This window comes from Papio anubis, chromosome 2 (genome assembly GCF_008728515.1).
Source record: "Papio anubis isolate 15944 chromosome 2, Panubis1.0, whole genome shotgun sequence".
NCBI lineage: Eukaryota > Metazoa > Chordata > Mammalia > Primates > Cercopithecidae > Papio > Papio anubis.
This window is the reverse complement of record NC_044977.1, coordinates 192152510-192170940: the sequence shown is the minus strand read 5'-3', so window position 1 is coordinate 192170940 and position 18431 is coordinate 192152510. Positions and strand designations below refer to the sequence as shown.

Here is an 18431-nt window from a genome sequence, read left to right as displayed (position 1 = left end):
GTGTATTAGAAAAAAAACAACTACTTAAAAGCTTGTTTCCACATATAAAGTAAATGTTTATAAAAATGTCCAACTCTTTTTTTCTAGACTATTAATGTGTTTTTTTTGTTTTTTTTTTTTTGAGATGGGGTTTTGATCTTGTTGCCCAGGCTGGAGTGCAGTGATGTGATCTCGGCTCACTGCAACCTCCGCCTCTTGGGTTCAAGTGATTCTCCTGCCTCAGCCTCCAGAGTAGCTGGAATTACAGGCGCCTGCCACCATTCCCAGCTAATTTTGTATTTTTAGTAGAGACAGGGTTTCTCCATGTTGGTCAGGCTTGTCTCAAACTCCCAAACTCAGGTGATCTGCCTGCCTTAGCCTCCCAAAGTGCTGGGATTACAAAAGTGAGCCACCGTGCCCGGCCTAATGTGTTATTTTTAATTTAGTGCTTTGGAAAAAAGTTAAGGTAGATCTTTACCTCATTCTTTACACCCAAATGAATTCCAGCTGTTAATAAAATATTTAGTTGCCAGTTCTTTTTTTTTTTTTTTAATTTATTTCCATAGGTCTGGGAACCAATGAAATTAGTTGGTAGTTCTAATACTGTTTATTGAGTAATTTGTTCTTTTCCCTGTGGTTCAGAAATGCAGCCTACCATTGGGTCTCTTTGGATTTGATCTCTGTTCCATGCTGGCTGTATTTGCCTTAATTAGCGTAGTTAGTTTTATCATTTGACAGGAGCTGGCACTCCTTATTCACCTCTCTCCTTTAATTCTTTACAGAAATTTCTAAGAATTTCTCACATTTTTGTCCCAAGGTAAATTTTGGATTTGTTTTCTAATCTTTTTAAAAAGTATGGTTTTTACTTGATGTTGCATTGTATGTATAGATTAATTTAGGGAAAATTGCTTTCATTGCAAAAGATTTCCTGTCCCTTAGTAGTATTTTGCAGCTGTTCCCTTAGGTTTTGCACATTCCTTGTGTTTGTTCTTAGATGCTTTATACCTTCCTTATTATTGATGGGCCCTTTCTGAGGTATGTATTGTATTTTGTTGGAGAACCATGTGGTTGCATTTCTTACGTGCACAATACAGTGAACGTCATTCCACATTCAGGGTGGAATGTGATCCAGGTCAGTTGTATCAAAGGAACACTGTCCAGTGCCATTAGTTTAACATGATGGGTACTTTTAACTTCTTCTTTTTTGAGACAGAGTCTTACTCTGTCACCCAGGCAGGAGTGCAGTGGTGCAATCTTGGCTCACTGCAAGCTCCGCCTCCTGGATTCACGCCATTCTCCTGCCTCCTGAGTAGCTGGGACTATAGGCGCCCGCCACCACGCCTGGCTAATTTTTTGTATTTTTTAGTAGAGACGGGGTTCTACCATGTTAGCCAGGGTGGTCTCATCTCCTGACCTTGTGATCCACCCGCCTCGGCCTCCTAAAGTGCTGGGATTACAGGTGTGAGCCGCTACGCCTGGCCTTACTTTTAACTTTGTTTTTAAGAAAATTCTTTCTTTTTTATTTTTTTAATTAATTAATTATTTTTGAGACGGGGTCTGGCTCTGTTGCCCAAGCTGGCATGCCGTAGTGGGATCTTGGCTCACTGCAGTCTTTGCCTCCCAGGCTCAACCCATCCTCCCACCTCACCCTCCCCAGTAGCTGGGACTACAGCCATGTGCCAACACGCTTGGCCAATTTTTGTATTTTCTGTAGAGAAGTGGTCTCACTTTGTTGCCTAAACTGGTCTTTAACTCCTGGGCTCAAGCAATCCTGCCTCAGCCTCCCAAAGTGCTGGGATTACAGGTGTGAGCCACTGTGCCTGGCCGGGTACTTTAGATTCTAAAATAACACCTCAGGTTTTGTTTTTTATATTACTACCTTTTGTACTTTTAGAGTGGGCTATAATTTGAACTCCAGTTGTTTTTTGTTGTTTTTTCCTAACATTTTATCCTTTGTTTCTTGGGTCACTTTGAAATTTTAGTACTTTGGGAGTAAAATAAATTGTGTATACCAAGCGCATTTTTCCTTTTTTAGTTGATTAGTTTAGTGAAAGCAAGTGGGTAAAGAATGGTGGATTTAACTGTCATTTTATAAAATCTGTTTCTGGGTAGTTCTTGGCCCCAGATATTAAAAAGGAAAGGTGAAGAACCAAGTTGTTTTTGTAGAGAAAAGATAACATATTTCTTGCTTTGCAAGTGGCATAGCGTTAACAGCCCAGTTTCTGTAGTCACGGGACCTACAATCAGGATCTTAGTTCTACCAGATGCTAGTTAAGTGCCCTTGGGGAGGTAACTTAACCTCTCAAAGCTTCTGATGTCTCCATTTGATTGCCTGGTTGGTTGGTTGGTTGGTTGGTTGATTGAGACAAAGTCTCACTCTGTTGTCCAGACTGGAGTGCAGTGGCATAATCTCAGCTCACTGCAGCCTCTGCCTCCCAGGTTCAAGCAATTTTCCTGCCTCAGTCTCCCAAGTAGCTGGGATTACAGGCATGCTACCATGCCCGGCTAATTTTTGTATTTTTAGCATACACAGAGTTTCACCATGTTGGCCAGGCTGGTCTTGAAGTCTTGACCTCAGGTGATCCACCCGCCTTCCAAAGTTCTGGGATTACAGGCGTGAGCCCCTGGCCCAGTGTCTCTATTTGTAAAGTAGGGATACTTACTATCTTAATACACAGGGGGGCTATAAGGACTAAATGAGATATGCTAGTGCTTTTCTTATGATAAGTATTTTTTAACCGTTGTTTTACTTCTGGTCCCAGTGAGATAATAGTGTGTATAAGTGAGACACTGTCATCTAGGGTTCTCCTTGAAGATCGTACCTTGAAGGGCATTTCTACTGAATAAGAAATCCATGTTTAGGCCGGGCGCGGTGGCTCAAGCCTGTAATCCCAGCACTTTGGGAGGCCGAGACGGGTGGATCACGAGGTCAGGAGATCAAGACCATCCTGGCTAACACGGTGAAACCCCATCTCTACTAAAAAATACAAAAAACTAGCCGGGTGAGGTGGCAGGCGCCTGTAGTCCCAGCTACTTGGGAGGCTGAGGCAGGAGAATGGCGTGAACCCGGGAGGTGGAGCTTGCAGTGAGCTGAGATCCGGCCACTGCACCCCAGCCTGGGCGACAGAGTGAGACTCTGTCTCAAAAAAAAAAAAAAAGAAATCCATGTTTATCATCTGAAAATGAAAATAAAGATACAGATAAGAGGAAAATGTGTAACAATTTAGAATCTCCATCATACTCTACCATCAGAAATAACATTGTTAGCAAGAGCACCATGATACTAGTTTGAAATTCAGGTCCATATCCCATTGTGGGGGACACTGCCTTCTTATTTGAGGAGCCTCAATCAAGGTTGTGGGGCCTAAAGTTTAATTTTTATTGTTGTTGTTAGGGGTATTATTTTTCTACGAAAAGTAATTCTCAATGCAGTTTCTCAAATGGTGGGATTCCTTATCTTCCATTGGGCCCATTCCCCCATGTAGACACAAGGTTATGATTAGATAACTGTAAGATGTGAAATAGTAAACACTAGAGGCAAGTATATGGTCTGTTCCTAGTTTAGAAGCCCCAAATCTTTATCCCCTACTCTGATGAAGTTGGAGCATGGGACTATCTTCCTGTCTACTGTATTTGCCCAAAGCCTAGAGCAGAATAGACAGGAGAAAGGACCTCTTTTCTGTTTACTGTACCCTGACCTTTGCTCCTATGTTAAGCCTTTAAAACTGAGAGGTACTCTGGTGGGAGATTAACAGGAGGAAAAATAAATTTTTCACTTCTGTGCCTGTCTGTCCCCTCATAAAAGATGAAACACTTTATTCCCAAGACTCTCTTATGATCTTTTCTATCCTGTTCATATCAATGCATGGCAGAGGCCATTCTTGGAGTTACAAAGGGAACTGGTTAAGATATGTGGCTAACAATCCTCATTTTTCCTGTCTTAACTCAGTGGACTTAACGGTCAGACTGATGGTTAGCTAGGTTGTTGCTCTGCCCATTCAGCATTGGTAACAGCCTAAGTCATGTCTGTACTTTTGTGAGCATCTAAGCCTTGCCTCAGCTTTTTTGTATTTACTTAGAAATAATGTCCTGGGTGGCCAGGCACAGTGGCTCACGCCTGTAATCCCAGCACTTTGGGAGGTCAAGGCAGGTGGATCACCTGAGGTCAGGAGTTCGAGACCAGCGTGGCCAACATGGTGAAACTCTGTCTCTACTAAAAAGAATACAAAAATTAGCTGGGTGTGGTGGTGGGCGCCTGTAATCCCAGCTACTTGGGAGGCTAAGGTAGGAGAATCACTTGAACCCAGGAGGGGAAGTTGCAGTGAGCCAAAATCGCGGCATTGCACTCCAGCCTGGGTGAAAAGAGCAAGACTTTGTCTTAAAAGAAAAAAAAAAAAAGAAAGTCCTGGGTTTATTTCCTGGGGCTTTTTTAGGTTCAGTGGATCATTCAGTGATATATATAAGCACATATACATGTTACTTACATTTACCTGAAGACTGTCCTATGGTGTGGCCAAAAGCCACCTTTAAATTTTATTTCTCATCTTGGGAGGCTGGAGTAAGAGGATCACTCGAGGCCAAAAGTTCAAGACTAGCCTGAGCAACACAGCAAGACCCCATCTAAAAAAAAAAGAAAAAGAAAAAAACTTTAAAAATTAGCTGGATGTGGTTTCACGTGCCTACAGTCCCAGCTAACTATCCAAGCAGGAGGATGGCTTGAGCTCAGGAGTTTGAGGCTGTAGTGAGCTATTATTGTGTTACTATGCCCCAGCCTGGGTGATAGAAAGAGACCCCATCTCCAAAAAATTCTATTTGCCATCTTAAAATGTGCCTCACTAACCAGGTGCGGTGGTTCACAACTGTAATCCCAACACTTTGGGAGGCTGAGGTGGGCGGATCACATGGTCAGGAGATCGAGACCACCCTGGCTAACAGTGAAACCCTGTCTCTACTAAAAATACAAAAAATTAGCCGATTGTGGTGGCGGGCGCCTGTAGCCTCAGCACTTTGGGAGGCCGAGGTGGGCGGATCACGAGGTCAGGAGATCAAGACCATGCTGGCTAACACAGTGAATCCCCGTCTCTACTAAAAATACAAAAAAATTAGCCGGGCGTGGTGCCGGGCACCTGTAGTCCCAACTATTCGGGAGGCTGAGGCAGGAGAATGGCGTGAACCCAGGAGGCAGAGCTTGCAGTGAGCTGAGATCACACCACTGCACTCCAGCTTGGGCGACAGAGTGAGACTCCATCTCAAAAAAAAAAAAAAGTGCCTCACTAGCTGTTACCCAGTTGAACTCACCCCACAGAGTTATTTAGTGTAATGAGTATGATAATTTATCAAGTTGTATGATATTGTCCCTTGCTGATACTAAAGTACACACCTTTACCAAATAATAGTCACAATGATCTCAGTAGTTAATTCTAATTGTGATTCTAAAACAATAATTCTTTCAGTTACCAAAAGGATATACGCATTTGACTATGTGATTAAGCCCTTTAGATATCATGCTTTAAGAGAAGGTTAAGCTACGGGAAGCTGTTAATATTTCCTTCTAGCTATCCATTCCTTCTCTAACAATGCATCAGTAACTTAAAAATCTAATGTGAAATGATGCCTCACAGTATGTCTCTCTAGATTGCATTGGTTAGAGCCTAATACATTTTATTTTTTACAAAAGATATAACTTTAAAAATATTTCTTTATATTATCAATATTATATAGTAATATACGTTAACCACTGTATGTGTTAAGTGCTATGTATAGGTTAAGTGTTTGGAGAATGACTCTCCTGAAAATGGCTTGTTTTTCGATTTTAACTTTTCTTTCTTCCTTTATTTAAGGATTCCTAGATGAGGTTATGAAGAAGTATGGCAGTTTGGTTCCACTCAGTGAAAAAGAAGTCCTTGGAAGATTAAAAGATGTGTTTAATGAAGACTTTTCTAATAGGTATATAAACGATGCTAAAGTTAAGCCCTTGAAAATAAAATTGTTGGCATATATGACTTTTCTCTTGATTTACAGGAAAAAAAGATGCTTAGCAGTAAATTGAGAAGTACTCATTTTTTTATGTTTTCTTTCAAAATCTTTCTCTTTCAGAAAACCATTTATCAATAGAGAAATAACAAACTATCGGGCCAGACATCAAAAATGTAACTTCCGTATCTTCTATAATAAACACATGCTGGATATGGACGACCTGGCGACTCTGGATGGTCAGAACTGGCTGAATGACCAGGTCAGTATATTGTAGTTTGTCAATGTGGAGAAGTTGCAGAGGATGTTAGTCAATAAAATATAATCTCTGGTTTGGCTTCTCAGTTGTCTTTTGGAATCAAGGATTCTTTATTCTTGACCGGTTACTTGCCCCAGGATCCAAACGGTTTGATTACGGCTGTCAGTAATAATATATTCTTCATTCTGATTGGGATGTTCTGAATTGTATAGGGTTAGTAACCTGGTTTTATTTATTTATTTTGTTTTTCTTTCGCCAACTTATTGGCAGAGATAGTAAGCTGGTTTTATGTTGACTTTTTATAGGTCATTAATATGTACGGTGAGCTGATAATGGATGCGGTCCCAGACAAAGTAAGTGAAAACTTCCTCTTCTGCAGGAGAGAGTGTCTTTGTGTATTAAAAGGAGTAGTTTTTGTGTGTGTGTGTGTGTGTTTAAATTATCTGACATTCCTTAAATTTTTAAAAAGGAGAGTTCAATTTTGTCTTGATCATGCACTGGGCTTGACTGTAAGTTCCATCAAATCACTTCTTTTGTTTTTCATTTTGAGATGGAGTTTCGCTCTTGTTGCCCAGGCTGGAGTGCAATGGTGTGATCTCGGCTCACTGCAACCTCCACCTCCTGGGTTCAAGCAATTCTCCTGCCTCAGCCTCCCGAGTAGCTGGGATTACAGGTGTGTGCCACCATGCCTGGCTAATTTTTGTACTTTTAGGAGAGATGGGGGGTTTTACCGTGTTGGCCAGGCTGGTCTCGAACTCCTGACCTCTGGTGATCCGTCCCCTTCCCCCTCCCAAAGTGCTGGGATTAAAGATATGAGCCACCATGCCCAGCCAGCTTTTTACATTTAACTTAAAATCTTGCTCTCTTTAAAAATGTAAAAAAAAATTCATCTTTCACTTTTTCTTGGATAAATCTTTGATACTCAGTTCAAATACAGATTGAACCCTCATAAACTCTAAATTCTCTTAAGAGTTTTGTTACATATCAAAACTATTTTTTTACTTAATGTATTTTTCTGAGTACACAGATACCTGATGGGTGCAAAAATTTCCAAGTACTTTATAAAACTGATCAATCTAATAAAGTAATAGATAAATACTAAAAAGTCAGATTCTGATACTGTTTATGAATATGGAAAATGTTTTGTGACTTTCCACTTAAATTATAAATCTGTTATACATTTATAAATTGGAATCATGAGGCTAATCTGCTAGATTCTCGTCAAATTCTCTTAATCCTCAGAATGTTTAAACACATACAGATTATCTTTAACATAAAAGTATTAATTTCAAGGGTTTCATTTACCACCAGTATATTTAATTCTAAACATTCATGGGATCAAAAGGACACTTAACTAAGGCAGCGGTTCTCAAAGCATGGTCCCCATACTAGCAGCATCAGTATCCCCTGAGAACTTAACTAGAAATGCACATTCTCAGACTCCAACCCAAATCTACTGAATCAGAAACTGGAGGTGGGGACCACCAATCTGTGTTTTGACAAGCTCTCCAGATGATTTTGATGGACACCAAGTTTAAGAGTCACTGCTCTAGAGACAGCTACTATAAGCTCTTTTTTATTTATTTATTTTTATTAAAATTATAAAAAATACCCTTTTTTTTAGAGACACTAAAAAGACACTCCAGGCTGGAGTGCAGTGGCCCAATCATAGCTCACTGTAGCTTTGAACTCCTGGGCTCAAGCAGTAGTCTCGCCTCAGCCTCCCAAGTAGCTGGGACTAGAGAGGCATGTACCACTGTACCCAGCTAGTTTATTTTTATTTTTGGTAGGGCCGGGAGTCTTGCTGTGTTGCCCAGGCTAGCTTGAACTTTGGGCTTAGCTAAAGTAATCCTCTCACCTCTGACTCTCAAAAGGGCTGGGATTAGAGGTGTGAGCATTATGTCTGGCAGCTCTTTTAATCTGTATGTTAAGCTGCGTGGTTATCAAAATAATGTGCATCAGAACCATCTGAAAGTCTTACAAAAACCAGATTACTGGGCCCTACCTTCGGAGTTTCTGCTTTAATAGGTCTGGGATGAGGCCTGATAATTTGAATTTCTAACAAGTTCCTAGATGATACTGACACTACTGGTCTGGTGACCACACTTGGAGAACCACAGCACTAAGGGAACAGTTTTATCACCTCATGTTACTGAGTGAGCACTTTAAGGCCACAATATGTTTACCATCTCAGATGAGCTGATGTACCACTTACTTATAAGTCAGAAATTCAAAGCCAAGGATGCAGGACCTGATATTCTGTACAGCCAGGGTAATTCTGTGGTACTAGAAATAATCATGCGAAGGCCTTTTTATAGTTACTGTAACAACAGGAGTCTCTAAATCCACATCCTTCACATGGAGTTAGTTATGTAATCCGTCTCCCTTGAGTTCAAGGTAATTGTTACCTAAGTTTTTCATAGCCTCTTTCAACTTTTTCACCTGATTTGGAGAGATTTGTCAGGTTGCTTCTCTACTTGACTGGATTCAGGTAATCTATTTACTGCTGCATTCCAAATCTGACTACAGACCACAGCTGTAAGGTCATTCCAATAAAAATTTGGAACAGCATTTTCTGTTAACCATGTAATGTATTTTCTATATTTTGATCATTATTATCATTATTTTTTGAGATGGAGTTTTGCTCTAGTGCCCAGGCTGGAGTGCAGTGACGTGATCTCTCAGCTCACTGCAACCTATGCCTCCCAGGTTCAAGAGATTCTCCTACTTCAGCCTCCTGAGTAGCTGGGATTACAGATGCCTGCCACCACGCCCGGCTAATCTTTGTATTTTTAGTGGAGACAGTGTCTCACCATGTTGGCCAGGCTGGTCTCAAACTCCTGACTTCAGATGATCCACTTGCCTCCTCAATCATTGTTTTTAAGAATAAATTTTTCCTTTCTTTTTGTCTGCTTTATATTCAAACATGTAAAAATTTCCTCTTTCTTTTGAAGTTAAATCTGGGCAAAGCCTAATATAATCTGGTTGCTTGTGTTTATTGTCTGTTCTAGGTTCACTTCTTCAACAGCTTTTTTCATAGACAGCTGGTAACCAAAGGATATAATGGAGTAAAAAGATGGACTAAAAAGGTATCTTCTTTGTTTTTTATTCCACATTTGAAAAGCAGATGATAAGCCACTTTGTGTGGAAGGATAAGAACTTTAATGCCAATATGATATTAAGTAGAAACAGACTTTTTAATGTGACAAATTTTAAAGCTGTTTCTTTTAAATCGTATTGTTTGAAAGACCTTAATTGCCTCCCGGTCCCAATTATAGTGGTAGAACAGTGGGATGATAAAGAAGGAGCTGCCATCATTTGGTATTATCTGGTAGTCTTGTCAGCAGACAGCAGAAGCTTTCAACAATGTTTTGCCAGTGCTGGGCATGGTACCTCGCGCCTGTAGTCCCAGCTACTTGGGATGCTGAGACCAGAGGATCACTTGAGCCCAAGCATTTGAGGCCAGCTTGGGCAACATAGCCAGATCCTGTCTCTTAAAATGTTAACTGATCCATCAGGAGAAATAACTTTTGTATCACAGTCTATTCATAAAATCATGTACATACATGTACTTGAAATAATTTATAAAAACCATGTACCTAATTTACTGTGTATAATGTACTCTAATCAGAGGTGATAAGTGCTATTTGCTATGAAAACATCAGAACACAGTATGAGAATACAAGTTAACTGGGATAGGGTCGTAGGAGGGAGGAGGAAGATGGGCTAGTTCTTTTAGACAGGCTCATCAGCAAAGGCCTCTGAAGAGATCACATTTCACTGAAAACTGTGAAGATCAGAGGAGCATTCGCAGTGGATGGAAGAGTGAATGTTAAAGGCTCTGAAGCAGAAGTGAGCTTGATATGTTGGAGTATCACACACACGAGATCAGGGAAGGAGTCAGGGATCAAGTCATGCGGGGCCATATAGGCTCTGGTAAAGAGTTTGGATCATGAGGGCAATTTGAAGACATTAGAGAGTTTAGGCTGGGCATGGTAACTCACGCCTGTAATCCCAGCCCTTTGAGAGGCTGAGGTGGCGGATCACCGGAGGTCAGGAGTTCGAGACCAGTCTGGCCAATGTGGCAAAACCCTGTCTTTACTGAAAATACAAAAGTTATCCGGGTTGTGGTGGTGGGCGCCTGTAACCCCAGCTAGCTACTTGGGAGGCTGAGGTGGGAGAATCGCTTGAACATGGGAGGTGGAGGTTGCAGTGAGCCGAGATTGCACTATTGCACTCCAGTCTGGGTGACAGAGCGAGACTGCATGTCAGAAGAAAACTAAATAAAAAATAAAAATGAAGACATTAGAGAGTTTAAGCAGCAGGTGGGAGTGTGTATGAGTGTGTGTGTGAATGATAGCTAGGATTGTCCTTAGCAGCATTCATTCATTCCACATTTATGTATATTTATTTATTTATTTATTTATTTATTGAGATGGAATCTTGCTTTGTTGCCCAGGCTGGAGTACAATGGCACTTTCTCCACTCACTGCAACCTCCACCTCCCAGGTTCAAGCGATCCTCCTGCTTCAGCCTCCTGTGTAGCTGGGATTACAGTCCCCTGCCACTACACCTGGCTAATTCTTGTATTTTTAATAGAGACGGGGTTTCACTATGTTGGCCAGGCTGGTCTCGAACTCCTGACCTCAGGTGATCTGCCCGCCTCAGCCTCCCAAAGTGTTGGGATTACAGGCGTGAGCCCCCGTGCCCGGCATTAAGCGTTATTTATTGAGTACCTGTTAATGTGCCTATGTGGAAAACCTGTTTTTTCCTCTGCTGTCACACCACAGCAGTAGTCAACACAGAAGACTTCTGTGACCAAAGTAAGCAGCGAACACTGGCTGGATGCCTCTAATTCAATCCCAACCCTATCTACCTGGTGACAGCGCCATAGCCCACAGGCTGAGGGCTCATGCCTCACGAGTGCCCCCCGCCCACTTCAGACACCAATTGCAAGTCCAGGTTTCTGAAACTTCTGACCAACAGACTTCAATGAAGGTTCCCATGCTGCCCTCCTTGAGTTTGATTAATTTGCTGGAACAGTTCACAGAATTCCCGGAAGTTCTTACCTACATTTAGCAGTTTATTATAAAGGATATTACAAAGGATTCGGATGAAGAGATGCATGGGAAGAGATGTAGGGGAGTGGGCACAGGGATTCTCTAGGACCTCCACAGGCACACCACCCTCCAGGAACTTCCACATATTTAGTATCCAGAAGCTCTCCCAGTGCAATCTTTTTCAGTTTTTATGGAGGCTTCATTGCATAGGTGAATGCCTAAACCAGTGGCCATTGGTTAACCTTTAGCTCCTCTTCTCTCCCTGGTGGTTGGGGGATTGGGTGGGACTGAAAGTCACAATCCTCTAATTCTGCCTTGCTCTTATCCTAAAGCTACCTAGTAGCTGCCAGCCATCAGTCAATCATTAACATACAAAAAGACATCACTTTGGGCCTGGGCTCATGTCCCCTTAATCCCAGCACTTTGGAAGGCTGAGGCAGGCAGATCATTTGAGGTCAGGAGTGCAAGACCAGCCTGGCCAACATGGTGGAACCCTGTCTCTACTGAAAATACAAAAATTAGCTGGGTATGGTGGCACGTGCCTGTAATCCCAGCTACTTGGGAGGCTGAGACAGGAGAATCACTTGAACCCAGGAGGCAGAGGTTGCTGTGAGCCGAGATTGGGCCACAGCACTCCAGCTTGGGTGACAGAGCAAGACTGTCTTCAAAAAAAATTTTTTAAAAAAGGCATAACTTTGGAAATTCCAAGGACTTTAGGAGTTGTATGCCAGGAAATGAGGTCAAAGACCAAATTTATTATTTTACAGTATCATAGTGCCAGACATAGTAAATCGAGAAAGTGGTAAGTAAAACATAATTAGAGATAGTTTTTGCTTTCATGAAGTCTGCAGTCTAGTGGTGGAGACAGCACCTATCACAGTTTGTATTTATATTTTTGGTGGTGTAATTATTTTTTAGTGGGTACAAAAGAAAAGTACTGGATACTACGGGAGTGTATTGGAATGGGGATTTGGTTAACCTAGCCTGAGGGTAAGGGAATGTTTCTCATAGGAAGTAATATTTAAGCAGAAATATCAAAGATGAATACAAGTTAACGGGGTAAATGGAGAATAAGGGTATGTGAAACAGACAGAAGGAGTAAGTATCTGGTAGAAGAATGGGAAAAGACTAGTGTAGCTGAAATGCAGAGAGTAAAGAAGAGAGTGGCATGAAGTGTACCTGATCTGCAGATCAGGGCCTTGAGGTTTGTGTTTTGGGTTGTATCCTGAATGTAACAGGAAACCATTGAAGGGTTTTAGGTGACATTATCCACTTTGTAGTCTTTGTTCTAACAGTACTGAAGAAGACTGATGGGTGTGGGAGCAAAGTTGATGTGGGTAGAACAGGAGACCATTTCAGATTCATGGTATTTGAACTAGAATAATAGCAGGAGAGATGGAAGATGAGTGTGATGTAGGAAGTAAAATTAACAGGACTTGGTGATGAGTTGGTTATGGAGATGAAGGACAAGAAGTGTGAAAGATGACTTCCAAGTATGTGACTTGTATGACTGGATGGCCTGTGGTTGTATTTACATTAGAAAAATGTAGGACAACTAGTGGAGAATTGTTCAAATTAAAAATGTACAGCCATATAATTGGATGCTACTTAAGCAGGAAAAGCTATGCAGATAATGAACGATGGGCCGGGCGCCTGTAATCCCAGCACTTTGGGAGGCAAAGGCAGGCAGATCACGAGGTCAGGAGATCGAGACCATCCTGGCTTACATGGTGAAACCCCATCTCTACTAAAAATACAAAAAAAAAAAAAAAAACTAGCCGGTCGTGGTGGCGGGCGCCTGTAGTCCCAGCTACTCGGGAGGCTGAACCCGGGAGGCGGAGCTTGCAGTGAGCCAAGATCGTGCCACTGCACTCCAGCCTGGGCGACAGAGCGAGACTCCGTCTCAAGGAAAGGAAAAAAAAAAGAGAAGAAGAAAAGATAGTGAACGATGCTTATATTCCATTTGGGGTAAGGGAAAAATTACAAGCAGTGTGGGCGAAAAGTATACATTCATGGAAAAGCTTCTGAATGATAAACATGAGAGTGAAAGAATAAAGTCAAATATGTGAGTTATTTCATTAAATAAGAAACTAAATTATTCCTTCCTCTAGATCAGGGGTGTCCAGTCTTTTGGCTTCCCTGAACCTCACTGGAAGAAGAGTTGTCTTGGGGCACACATAAAATACACAGACACTAACAATAGCTGATGAGCTTTAAAAAAAATTGCAAAAAAGATCTCATAATATTTTAAGAAAGTCTATGAATTTGTGTTCGACTGCATTCAAAGCCGTCCTGGGCTGCCTGTGGGCTGTGGATTGGACAGGCTTGCTCTAGATCCTCTCAGATTGGGTTAAATAAAAAAACCCAGCCATATGCTGAATATAAGAAATAAACATAAAATAATATGAAAAAGAAAGGTTGAAAATGAAGTGACATTTAATGAGACTGGGTGCTGTGTCTCACATCTGCAATACCAACACTTTGGGAGGCCTAAAATTATTGTAGATGAGAGGATTGCTTGAGCCCAAGAGTTTGAAACCAGCCTAGGCAACCAAGCGAGACCCCATTTCTATAAAAAATTTTAAAAACTTAGCTGGCCATGGTGGCAGCCTGTGGTCCCAGTTATCCAGATGGCTGAGGTGGGAAGATCGCTTGAGCCTGGGAGGTCAAGGCTGCAGTGAGCTCTGATCACACCACTGCACTCCTGCCTGGGTGACAGACTGAGACCTTGTCTCAATTTAAAAAAACAAAAAAGGCAACTACATGAAAATTAACCTGTTCCTGAATAACTCCTGGGTAAATAAAGAAATTAAGGCAGAAATCAAGAAATTCTTTGAAACCAATGAGAAGAGGGAGACAATGTATCAGAATCTCTGGGACACAGCTAAAGCAGTGTTAAGAGGGAAGTTTATAGCACTTAAATGCCCACATCAAAAAGCTGGAAAGGTCTCAGATCAACATCCTAAAATCACAATTAAAAGAACTAGAGAAGCAGCTGGGAGTGCTGGCTCACGCCTGTAATCCCAGCACTTTGGGAGGCTGAGGCAGGCAGATCACCTGAGGTCGGGAGTTTGAGATGAGCCTGACCAATATGGAGAAACCCCATCTCTACTAAAAATACAAAATTAGGTGGGTGTGGTGGCGCATGCCTGTAATCCCAGCTACTTGGGCTGAGGCAGGAGGATCACTTGAACCTGGGAGGTGGAGGTTGCAGTGAGCTGAGATCGCGCCATTGCACTCCAGCCTACGCAACAAGAGTTGAAACTCCGTCTCAAAACAAACAAACAAAAACAGTAACAACAGCAGCAAGGAAATAGAGAAACAAGAGCAAACAAATCCAAAAGCTAGCAGAAGACAAGAAATAACTAAGATCAGAGCAGAACTGGAGATAGAAACACAGGAAAAAACCCTTCAAAAAATCAATGAATCCAGGAGCTGGATTTTTTGAAAAAATTAACAAAATAGACCTCTAGCTAAACTAAAGAAGAAAAGAGAGAAGAATCAAATAGACACAATAAAAAATGATAAAGGGGATATCACCACTGACCCCACCGAAATATACAAACTACCATCAGAGAATACTATAAACACCTCTACGCAAATAAACTAGAAAAGCTAGAAGAAATGGATAAATTCCTGGACACATACACCCTCCCAAGACTAAACCAGGAAGAAGTCGAGTATCTGAATAGACCAATAACAATTTCTGAAATTGAGGCAGTAATTAATAGCCTACCAACCACAAAAAGCCCTGGACCAGACAGATTCACAGCCAAATTCTAACAGAGGTACAAAGAGGAGCTGATACCATTCCTTCTGAAACTATTCCAAACAATTGAAAAGGAGGAACTCCCTCCTAACTCATTTTATGAGGCCAGCATCATCCTGATACCAAAACCTGGCAGAGACACAACAAAAAAAGAAAACTTCAGGCCAATATCCCTGATGAACATTGGTGCGAAAATTCTCAATAAAATACTGACAAACCAAATCCAGCAGCACATCAGAAAGCTTATCCACCATGATCAGGTCAGCTTCATCCCTAGGATGCCAGGCTGATTCAACACATGCAAATCAGTTAACATAATCCATCATATAAACAACCAATGACAAAAACCACATGATTATCTCAATAGATGCAGAAAAGGCCTTTGGTAAAATTCAGCATCCGTTCATTTAAAAACTCAATAAACTAGTTATTGATTGAACATATATCAAAATAATAAGAGCTATTTATGACAAACCCATAGCCAATATGGGATTACAGGCATGAGCCACTGTGCCTGGCCAAGAAAGGCTCTTAAACATAAAAAGTTGCTTACCTTCCCAGTAAAAGAAAAGCAAATGAAAACCACACTGAATGACAGATAAATGCAATGAGTTAATCTTGATTGGATCCTGGATTGGAAGAGATGCAATATTTTGGGGACATTAGGGGAGATTTTAATATAGACTATAATATATTCAGGGGTCAGCAGTCTTTTTCTGAAATAGCCAGATAGTAAATACTTCGAGTTTTGCAGACCTTATGGTCTCTGATTTATCTACTCACCTGTTACAGCACAGAAGCAGATACAGATAATGCCCAAATAGTGAGTGTGGCTGTGTTTCAGTTAAACTTAATAAAAACTGGCAGTGGGCCATATTTGGCCATTCATGCATTAGATGATATTAGTAAACTGATGTTAAATATCTTGTTTGGTCAGAGATAGTGAGATTGTGGTTATATAGGAGAAAACATCTGAAGTAGTTAGGGGTAAAATATTGTGATTGATGTCTCCCTCCAACAAAGTGTACAAGTATATGCAAAAAAATAAAAAGCCAGGCAAAATGGTAGGTACTTATAGTTCCAGCTACTCAGGAGGCTGAGGCAGGAGCATTGCTTGAGCCCAGGGGTTTGTTTTTAAAAATATATATATATCTATATCTACACACACATACATATGTGTGTGGGGAGGGGTTTTATAAGAATTGGTTAAGCTGAGAGGAGGAGGAGCAAGACGGCAGAATAGTACCCTTCAACCATCGTCCTCCTGCAGGAACACCAAATTGAACAACTATCCATGCAACAAAGCACCTTCATAAGAACCAGAAATCAGGTGAGTGATCCTAGTACCTGGTTTAACATCATCTCAAGGAAAGAGGCACTGAAGAGGGTAGGAAAGACACTCTTGCATTGCCTACACCACCCCTTCCCTATCCCCTGGCAATGTGCGGAGATAGAATCTGTGTGCCTGGAGGAGGAAGAGCAAAATGATTGTGGGACTTTGCATTGAAACTCCAGTGCTGTCCTATCACAGTGGAATACAACACAGGGCAGAATTCTGCCAGCACCCATGGAGGGAGCATTCAGACTAACCCCAGCCAGAGGAGCATCTTCTGCACCAGCGGTAGGAACCTGAGTTGCAGCTCGTTCCACCACCAGCTGAGTAAAGCAGACTTGAGTCCTGAATAAATACGAAAGGCAGTCAGGCCACAGGACTGCATTCCTTTGGCAAGTTCTGGCACTGCGCTGGGCTCCGAGCCTGTGGATTTGGGGTGCACACAACTCAGACACCAGCTCTGGTGGTGAAGGGATTGCCACTCCCCCATCTTGAAGCAGTGGAGTTTGGGGAGACACTCTTTCCACTTGGGGAAAGGAGAGGAAAGAGTACAGAATATTGTGTCTTGCAACTCGAGCACTAGCTGAGCCACAGTAAAATAAAGCACCAATCATTCCTGAAGCCTCCAATTCTAGGCCCTAGCTCCTGGATGGTATTTCTAGCCCTGCTCTGGGCCAGAAGGGAATCTACTGGCCCTGAAGGGAAGGGCCCAGTCTTGGAAGAATTTACCACCTACTGAGTTAGAGAGCCCTTGGACTTTGAATAAATATCAGCGGTCACCAGGCAGGAGTTGCCACATGTGTTCAGTTGTGACCCAGTCCAGTGCCAGCTGTGGTTGTGCTTGGGAGTGCTTGCACCACCCCTCCCTCAACTCCAGGCAGCCCAGCATGGAGAGAGAGACTATTGTTTGGGGTAAAGTGAAGGAAGAGAATGAGAGATTGCCTAATAATCTAGGAAATTCTACTCCATCTTACACAAGCACACCAAGGTGAGACCTCTAGGAGCCTGCAAGAGTCACATTCTTACTGGGCTTGGGGCTCCCTGTAGTGCAGATATGGCTGCAGTGACCAAAGACTTAGATTACAATACTCAATTTCCTTTGAATACCTGGAAAGCCTTCTCAAGAAGGACAGATAAAAACAAGTCCAAACTGTGAAGATTAGAATAAATACCTAACTCTTGAATGCCCAGACGTCAATGAAGACCTGCAGGCATCAAGAACATCCAGGAAGGCTGGGCATGGTGAGTCACGCCTGTAATCCCAGCACTTTGGGAGGCTGAGGCGGGCATCACCTGAGGTCAGGAGTTCGAGACCTGCCTGGCCAACATGGTAAAACTCCATCTCTACTAAAAATATAAAAAAAATAGCTGGGCGTGGTGGCAGGCACCTGTAATCCCAGCTACTCAGGAGGCTAAGGCAGGAGAATCACTTAAAGTTGAGAGGTGGAGGTTGCAGTGAGCCGAGATCACGCCATTGCACTGGAGCCTGGGTGGCAAGAGTGAAACTTTGTCTCAAAAAAAAAAAAAAAAAAAGGAACTTCCAGGAAAACATAACCTCACCAAACAAACTAAAGGCACCAATGACCAGTCTCAGAGTGACAGAGATACGTGACCTCTCAGACAATTGAAAATAGCTGTTTTGAGGAAGCCCAGAGAATTTCAAAATAACACAGAGAAGGAATTTAGAATCCTGTGAGAGAAATTTAACAAAGAGATTGACTGTTTTTTTTTTTTGAGACAGAGTTTCCCTCTTGTTGCCCAGGCTGGAGTGCAGTGGTGCGATCTTGACTCACTGCAACCTCTGTCTCCCAGGTTCAAGCAATTATTCTGCCTCAGCCTCCTGAGTAACTGGGATTAGAGGCATGTGCCAGTACGCCTGGCTAATTTTGTATTTTTAGTAGAGACGGGGTTTCACCATGATGGTTGGGCTGGTCTCAAACTCCTGACCTTGTGATCTGCCCACCTCAGCCTCCCAAAGTTCCAGGGTTACAGGTGTGAGCGACCGCACCTGACTGAGATTGACATATTTTTTTAAAAAAATTAAAAGCAGAGGCTGGG

At 42.0% G+C, this 18431-nt stretch overlaps 1 protein-coding gene across 5 annotated transcripts in view; it reads left to right on the top strand.

The window, feature by feature from the left end:
• SENP5 (SUMO specific peptidase 5) overlaps window positions 1-18431 on the top strand; it is a 70112-nt gene that overhangs the window by 28472 nt on the left and 23209 nt on the right. For all 5 annotated transcript variants that reach the window (XM_009202023.4, XM_021935063.2, XM_009202022.4 and 2 more), the window contains exons 3-6: window positions 5820-5925; window positions 6076-6214; window positions 6517-6564; window positions 9223-9300. In XM_009202023.4, coding sequence (XP_009200287.2) covers window positions 5820-5925; window positions 6076-6214; window positions 6517-6564; window positions 9223-9300 — 371 coding nt within the window. The remainder of the gene's footprint in view (window positions 1-5819; window positions 5926-6075; window positions 6215-6516; window positions 6565-9222; window positions 9301-18431) is intronic.